General features: G+C 61.5%; 1 protein-coding gene across 1 annotated transcript; it reads left to right on the forward strand.

Moving 5' to 3' along the window:
• Positions 1 to 6224: 6224 nt before the first annotated feature.
• Positions 6225 to 7886, forward strand: FGF4 (fibroblast growth factor 4). Its single transcript, XM_059711225.1, has 3 exons — positions 6225 to 6564; positions 7142 to 7245; positions 7710 to 7886. Exons 1-3 carry the CDS (start codon positions 6225 to 6227, stop codon positions 7884 to 7886), a joined length of 621 nt encoding a protein of 206 aa, XP_059567208.1.
• The last annotated feature ends 214 nt before the right edge of the window (positions 7887 to 8100 follow it).

Consider the following 8100-nt stretch of genomic DNA (forward strand, 5'->3'; position numbering starts at 1 on the left):
TGCTCATCCATTCCGTCAGGGGTACACTCCTGTGCTTCCTAACCAGCGTCCCGGGCTGGTGACCACATGAAGGCCTGACTGCGCAGGAGCAGAGGACACCTGGCTCCTGTGCGAACAAGGTGGGGGAGGGGGCAGCCCAGAGCTGGAGCCTCGATTTTGCCCGAAGACCACCTGAGCCTCCCCCCACACCCCGGGGGGGAAATGCCCAACCTCAGTGAAGGGCACCTGTCCAGGTGCCTGGGCAGACCCTTCCCTGGGGCTGCCTCCCACGTCTGGGTCCCAGGCAGCACCTCTCCCAAGGAGGGGGACTGAACCCCAGCAGGGGGAGGCCAGAAACCCCAGCCCCACAGCCACGGGCCTGTGCGAGGAAGAGCTGCTGCCAGGGCCTCGGGCTCAGCCTGAGAAGCTGGGGCCGAGAACGCAGGCCCCTGCAGATCTGTTCAGACAGAAGTTTCACCTGTATATTTCCGTTCAGATCCCTAAGGTCCCCAGGTGGCAAACCGGGGCAGGGCCACGAACTCTGTTTACCAGAAAAGGAAACTGAGGCAGGAGGCCCAGCGGCTGGGAGCCTGGGCGTGGCATCCAGAGCTGGGCGGGGCTTGAGTTCTGGCTCTGCTACTTGCTGGCTCCGTGACCTTGAGTAAGCGGCTGGAGGCTGAGCTCTGGTTGATTCTTCTGTAAAATAGTGATGGTAAGCTGGGCCCCACCCTCGAGCGCCAGGAAGGAGCCGGCAGCAGGCGTGTGGAGCCCAGCCCCGCATCACGCCTGGCTCCCGCAGCGCTCAGTAATCGCCCCGGCCTGGCTTTTGTCAGGAGAGGTGCTGCAGTCCCCGGGGGTTCCCCGTCCTGGCTCACACACCCACACTTTACACCTCTAATTCTCCTAATTCTCTGCACGGAGAGAGATACGGGGCTGCCCCAGGCTGAGCGAGGCAGGGCTCGGAGGGGCAGCACCGCCTCTGAGAGAACAGCACCGGGTGGCTGTGCCGTGTCCTAACCGAGTCTGGCCACGTGCTGAACACCAATCAGCTCATTCATTCTCCCAGATGCCCTCGCAGGTGAGAGCTGAGTTCTCCGTTCTCAGCAGCGCCCCCAGGCTCGCTGGCTGTAGAGAGCTGCGTGGCGAACGGCTGTATGGATGTGCGGTTGTGAAAATGGTCCCTGCGCCTGTCACTCAGACCTGGCTGGGTCAGCTTCTGGGTGAGAGAGAAGCCAGAAAAATAACAAGCGAGGGGACCGCCCAGTGGGCACAGAGCCACCTCCGGGCAGGCTTCTGTCTACCCAGGACACCTCTCTGAGCCAAGAAGGACCTGCTGTCCCATCTCCTTGATGCCCCATGGTCAAGGTGACTTTAAAAAACCTGCAGAAGACATTTTGGCGGTTTCTCAAAAAATTAAACATAGAATTACCACATGACCCAGCAACCCCACTCCTGGGTATAGATCCCAACGAACTGAAAGCAGGGATGTAAAGAGACATCTACACCCCCGTTCGTGGCAGTGTTCCTCACAGTAGCTAAGAGGTGGGAGCAACCAGTGTCCGTCCATGGATGAAGGGATGAGCAACGTGTGTGATAGACGGGGGGGGGGGGGGGGGGGGGGACAACAGTAGGCTTACAGTCGTCCGTATGGAAAATAATACAATAATTAAAAAGTAATCCTACAAGAATAAACTCTGTGCTGCGAGTGCTCACAACTGTAAACCTCCTGTTACCCCACCCTGTGCACGCTGTGGAATCTCACTCAGCCTTAAAGAGGGGGGATCCTGACACCTGCTACACGGATGGACCTTGCAGACACTGTGCTAGGGAGTAACAGCAGGACAGATCCTGTGGGATCCCACTCAGGAGGCCCGGGAGGAGTCAGATTCCTAGAGCCAGGAAGTAGGACGGAAGGTGCCAGGGGCTGGGGGAGGGGTGGGGATTCGTGTTTAATGGGGACAGAGCTTCAGTTTGGGAAGATGGAAAGTTCTAGAGATGATGGTGGGGACAGCTGCACAGCAATGTGAATGTGCTTCATGCCGCTGAGCTGTGCACTTAGAGGTGGTCACATGATACAATTCTGTGATGTGTCATTTACCACAATAAAAAAAAAAAGCTGCAGAAAAGTGGCGGAATCTCCTCTTGCTTTGGGTGTTCGAAAGGAAAAAGTATATAAAGAAAAAAAAATGATTTCCTGGGGTGCTTCGGCGTGGTGGAGATGGTCTAGACCAGGGGTGGGGAACACCAGCCCTGAGGCCGTATAAGGCCCGAGAGATCATTAGGTCTGGCCCTGCCAAGGCATTAGGGTGAGGTAATTAAATGACCAAATATAGCAGGCCAATTTTTAAGTTGATGATTTTGTATGGCCCTTGAATGATGTTATAAATATCCAAATGGCAGACAAAGGTTCCCACCCCGGCTCTACACCAAGGGCCTCGCCGCCCTTGACTTTGCAGGAAGACGCTATTGTGAGGATCGGCTGGCCTCCGCCAAGAAAAGGAAGTTAAGCCAAGAAGACAGTTCAGGCCTTTGCAAAGTCCCCACACGGGAACCTGCCCCAGGCTCCGCTTGTCACTCTGCCCTGAGGGTTACAATTGGATTTTTATGCAGCAATTAGTGTTATTACTGTTAAGCCCAGTAAGTTCTTAACAGTTGGGCTGCTGGTTCTGAGAAGCCCTGTCACTCCGTCACAAGGCGAGAAACTATGGGTAGGTAGAAGGGACATTGCGATTTTCTTTGTAGGTTAAAAAAGGTCAGGATTAGGGCAGAGGGAGGGGGAGGGGGGCGGGGGAGGGGGGGTGTGTAGGCCCCCACTGGCCAGCTTCAGTCTGAGCCTTTGTTCTGTCTCAGAAGCTTCCTGATAGAAACCTGGATCTGCTCATTTCACAAATGCCCAGCATCTGCTGTTACCCCCCAAGAGGCTAGCCGTCTAAAGGGTTGACCCCGGTCAGCCTTTCCGACAACCAGCAATGGTATTAAGGTCGCCATCAACCCCTAAAAGTAGTTGCTGTTCTGCCCATTTTACAGATGGAGAAACTGAGTGTGATCAGTCCTGCAGCTCTCAGGGACAGAGCCTGGATGTGAGCCCATGGCTTAGAGACTAGACCCTACCGGCTTCTTCCACCCCAGTTCTTGGTAAACCAAGCTCCCCGGGGTGCAGCAGGACCTGTTAGAAGTCCTCTGGGGAGCTGGATCTGGAAAAATGAGTCACCTTGGCCCAACTAACCTTTCAAATGAAAGGAATAAAACAAAACAAAACACCAATGTGGCGCTTCTGGGGGGGAGCTGGCCGCTGGATCCTGAGGTCTCTGCAGGCGCCTGCCCTCCCCCGCCCCTGACCGCCCCCCGCCCTCGGCTCTCCCCTCCCTCCCAGGCACAGTGAGGGCTTGGCACTGCATCTTGAATTGGAGGGTCTTCAGGCGAGGAGCTCCGAGCTGCCCCGAGCCAGGCAGCATTTAGTCTCGAACGCCCACTGAGCACCTCCTGTGTGCCAGGCACTGTTGAAGGCCCACGGGACACAGCTGGGAACGAGACAGAACTGAATGGGCTCCGTGGAGGTGACAGTCTAATGGGCTACTGGGTCAGCAAATGCATGAAGATGGGTCCTTGAGGTCTGTGAGAAAGCTATGACCAGAGGGACGGGGGTGGGGGGTGGGGGGGACCTGCCTTGGTGTGTGTGTGGGGGGGCGAGGGGGGTGGCACCGGAGGTCTGTTATCTGCCTGGGGAGAACTCTAAGCGAGCATTTTCCAGTGAGGAGGTCAGAGGGAGGAAAGAAGGTGTGTGGCTGGTACGCGAAGGCCGAGGTTGGGGGAGGGGCGGGTTCAGAAGCTCTAGGTCAGCGGTTCTCAACCTGTGGGTCGCGACCCCTTTGGGGGTCGAACGACCCTTTCACAGGGGTCGCCTAAGACCATCGAAAACACATATATAATTACATATTGTTTTTGTGATTAATCGCTATGTTTTAATTATGTTCAATTTGTAACAATGAAATTGGGGGTCACCACCACATGAGGAACTGTATTAAAGGGTCGCGGCATTAGGAAGGTTGAGAACCACTGATCTAGGTGCTTCCCCTGGCATCCTTCACCTTCCATGGCTGCCTTGACCCTCACTGTGTTTTCGTGGGCCCCACCGGACAGTTGAGGAGACGAGGCCTACAGAGGTCAGGACGGGCTCAGGTCGGTGTACCCCGAAATTCCCAGCTCCTAACATCCTTGCTGGCTGCCAGCCATTTCAAGGACAGACACTAAGAGCACCTACTGTGTGCGGTGGGTGGGAGTTCTGGGAGATGAGCCAGCGCCAGGGTCCTTCAATGAACTTACCAGCAAATAGGAGAGACAGGGAGGGAGGTGCCTGTGGGGTTCTGCAGAGGAGCCACACCCTGCCAGGAGCTGGAGAAGACATCGGAGGGGCCGGCCTGGGCCCGGACTGAGGTGAGGGAACCCCCTTTCATGCTGTTTAGCAAATGGGGAGTCAGGGGTCCAGAGATGGAGAGGACTTGCCAGAGCCGCACAGAGGCAGCAGGGCTGGAGCAGGGTCTAAGTCTCCTGTGTCTGACCTTGGCCAGAATTGTCTTCTCGGCCCCAGATGCACAGACCCATCTGGGGCGCCCAGAGTCCCAGCAGCAGCTGTGAACTGACAGCCCATAGCCCAGGAAGGCCCTGGCCTGGGCGGGCCTTGCTCAGGTGGCTGCAGGCCCAGGGTGAGCAGAGCCCCATGGAATAGTCCAGAGACCACATGGGCCTGCCAAGGCCACTGACCCCCAAGTTCCCCTCTCTCTGGTCCCCTCCAGGATTCAGAGGTAGAGTTCAAGGGCTCCTCAGGCAGGAATGGGTGGGAGGTGGGGAGGCTGAAATGGCTTGGGACATCTCTAGTCACAGGTGTTGATGGCAGCAGGACGCGGGGTGTGCGCCAAGCCCCCTGTAGCTGTAGCTGGGAGGGGCAGCAAGGCTCCTCAGGGATCAGACCAGCGAACAGGGATTTTCACACCTAGGTGAGCCAGCAGCTAGCTGGGCCTCTGGCCAGTCCTGCCCCCATCAGGCCATTATGGACACAGTGGGGGCGGGGACAGCAGGTGGGGGAGGGGAGCCATCCGGGTCCAGGCCTGGGTCTCTATGGGTTGGGGGCTCCCACTAAAGCACTTGATTCTTCCTGCTGTGGAACTGAAGGCTGGGGGGGGGGGGGGGCAGTGAATGTCCCCTAAGGCTCTGTGCCTGACACCAGTGCCTGCAGGGAGGTGTGTGTGTGTAGGGGTGCAGGGCTGTGGGTGGGTACACCCCTAGCAATAACTGCACAAGGGCCCCAGTTAAGGCGATGCCTCTACCTGGTGGACAAAAATCCATTCCCGGATCACCTTGAGCACAGGGGCCCAGCACAGGGGGCAAAGCCAGGGCCTTGCCTCCCTCCAGTCCCAGCCCCCAGCTCTTCCCTCCCACGCCTGCCCTCCTGTCACCGACTGCCTGTCCCACCCTCCATCCCCAGGTGGTCTGCAGGGTCCTAAAGGAACCAGGCTCCTGGGAGCCCCTGAGAGGCAGGGCGCAAGGAGTGGCTGCTGGGAGCTGGGGGTGCGCTGGGAGTTGGGGGTGCCGGGATAGGGCGGCACCCGGGCTGCTCAAACCGTGTCGGAGAAGGGACAGACAGAGACGGGACACACAGAGACGGGATAGGCAGGGACAGGGAAAGAGGCAAAACTGACTGGCGGCGGGAGTGGAGGAGACTGAGGGGCGGGACAAACAGGCCCGTGGCCGGGCGCAGCCAGGGGTGGGGGACCCTCCAGGGGTGGGGGACCCTCCAGGTGGCACTCGCGCCGCTCGTCGCTGGCCGCCTCCCCTCCCCTCCCCCAGTCCTGATTGGCAGGCGGCCTGCGACCAGCCTGGAGCGCCACAGCGCCCCGGGCGCCCAGGCGGACACGGACGGCCCCCCGCGGGAGTAGGAGGGGGCGCCGGGCTATATATAGCGGCTCAGCCCGGGGCCGGCCCAGCGCGCAGCTAGGCGCGCACCGCTCCGCAAGGTCCCGGCCCCGCCGTGCGTCCCTCAGCGCTGCCCTCCCCTGCCCTCCCCTCCATGCAGCCAGGATAGCTCCCGCGCCCGGGGGCCTCATCGCTCGCCTCCCGCTCCTCCTGCGGCCGCGCACTCCCTTCCCAGGCCCAGGTCTTGCGCTCCCGCCGGCCACCACCGGCGCAGTTCGGTCCCCCGCTGCCCGGGCGCACGGACCGCCGGACGGACGCACGGCCCGAGGGCCGGGATGCCGGGGCCCGGGGCGGCCACGGCGGCGCTGCTCCCGGCGGTCCTGCTGGCCGTGCTGGCGCCCTGGGCTAGCCGAGGGAGCGCCGCCGCGCCCAGCGCACCCAACGGCACCCTGGAGGCCGAGCTGGAGCGCCGCTGGGAGAGCCTGGTGGCGCGTTCGCTGGCGCGCCTGCCCGTGGCCTCGCAGCCCAAGGAGGCCGCCGTCCAGAGCGGCGCCGGCGACTACCTGCTGGGCATCAAGCGGCTGCGGCGGCTCTACTGCAACGTGGGCATCGGCTTCCACCTCCAGGTGCTCCGCGACGGCCGCATCGGCGGCGTGCACGCGGACACGAGCGACAGTGAGTGGGGCGGCCGGGCAGGAAGGGTGGGAGCCCGGCACAGCGGCCACCCCTTCCAACTCGTCCAGCCGCACGGAGGCCCCTGGCTGACACCTGCTTCGGGCTCTGGGGACTGTGGGGGGGGGGGGCGGCACTGAGGTTCCGGTCCCTCTAGCGCGGGGTCGTGGGGGCGCCAACAATCTTGGCTCCTGTGTCGCCGCAGGAACCGGCTTTGCGCACCCGGCGGCCGAGCCCCGCCTCCCCGCCTTCAGCCGCCTGGGCTCCCTGTGCGGAATTCCAGCGCCTTCGCCCGTGGGCACGGGGCGCGCGGCGCCGCCACCGGGGATCCGCGCCCTGGTCGGGGCCTGGCTCGGGGGCCGCCGGGACTGGGCGCGGCCGCCGCGGGGCCCGGAGCGGAGGAAAGCGAGGCCAACCCGCGCGCGCTGGGCTCTGAGGCTCTATGGGGATGGCCTGGCCGGGGAGCCCGAGCCCTGTACACCCATCCCAGAAATGGGGGTCCCAGAGAGGCGCAGGCAGAGGAGGGAGCGGTGCCGGCGAAGGGTCCCCTTACCCGCAATGACCCGCGCCCTTCCCCCAGGCCTGCTGGAGCTCTCGCCGGTGGAGCGGGGCGTGGTGAGCATCTTCGGCGTGGCCAGCCGGTTCTTCGTGGCCATGAGTAACAAGGGCAAGCTGTACGGCTCGGTGAGTACCGCAGGGGCCCGCCGAGCACCGGCTGAGGAGCCCGGGCAGGATCCTGACCCTCCAGGCCGCGGGAAATGCGGGGCGGGGTCCCAGGACCGGTGGCCCCTCACCCCCAATGCCCTGGGACAGCGCCTGCCCAGGACCAGGGCCAGCCAAGGAGTGCAGCCTCAAGGCAGTAATATTGAAGTTCGTGCCATCCCGGAGTGGGCGCCTCCCAGTCCATCCAAGGGTGCCATTGGGAGCCCTTCTCTGGCTGCCAGGTGCTGGGCAGGTGGCTGGGGCACCAGCTGCTGTGACTGGCCGTAGTGTCCCTCTCCTCACCCGGGGAGGGTCTTGGCACCTGACTTCCCAGGAGAGACCTGTCACCCTAGTGGGACTGCGACAGAGAGGAGCCCCTGACCCCAGGCCCCAGGGTCCCTCCGCCATGGGGAGGTCCGACCTCACACTGTTCCTCCTTCCTCTAGCCTTTCTTCACGGAGGAGTGCAAGTTCAAGGAGATACTCCTCCCCAACAACTACAACGCCTACGAGTGCTACAGGTACCCCGGCATGTTCATCGCCCTGAGCAAGAACGGGAAAACCAAGAAGGGGAACCGCGTGTCCCCCACCATGAAGGTCACCCACTTCCTCCCCAGGCTGTGACCATCAGAGCCCTGCCTCAGCCTCGGAGAGCCCCCGGGGAGGGGAGCGCCCAGGGCCACCTCGGTGCACTTTCTTCCGATGGACACGTTGAATGCAAGAGTAGGTGTACGATATTTAAATTAATTATTTAAATATGTGTATATATGGCCACCAAATTATTTATGGTTCTGTGGGTGTGTTTTGTATTTTTCTGGAAAAAAAAAAGAAGGACAAA

The sequence above is a fragment of the Myotis daubentonii genome, chromosome 9 (assembly GCF_963259705.1).
Source record: "Myotis daubentonii chromosome 9, mMyoDau2.1, whole genome shotgun sequence".
NCBI lineage: Eukaryota > Metazoa > Chordata > Mammalia > Chiroptera > Vespertilionidae > Myotis > Myotis daubentonii.

Bases quoted from the DNA above. Each gene is read 5' to 3' on its own strand.
- FGF4 (XM_059711225.1), top strand. From the start codon at position 6,225: ATGCCGGGGCCCGGGGCGGCCACGGCGGCGCTGCTCCCGGCGGTCCTG. The intron at 6,565-7,141 runs GTGAGTGGGGCG...CCCTTCCCCCAG, and splicing joins GCACGCGGACACGAGCGACA to GCCTGCTGGAGCTCTCGCCG. The intron at 7,246-7,709 runs GTGAGTACCGCA...TCCTTCCTCTAG, and splicing joins AGGGCAAGCTGTACGGCTCG to CCTTTCTTCACGGAGGAGTG.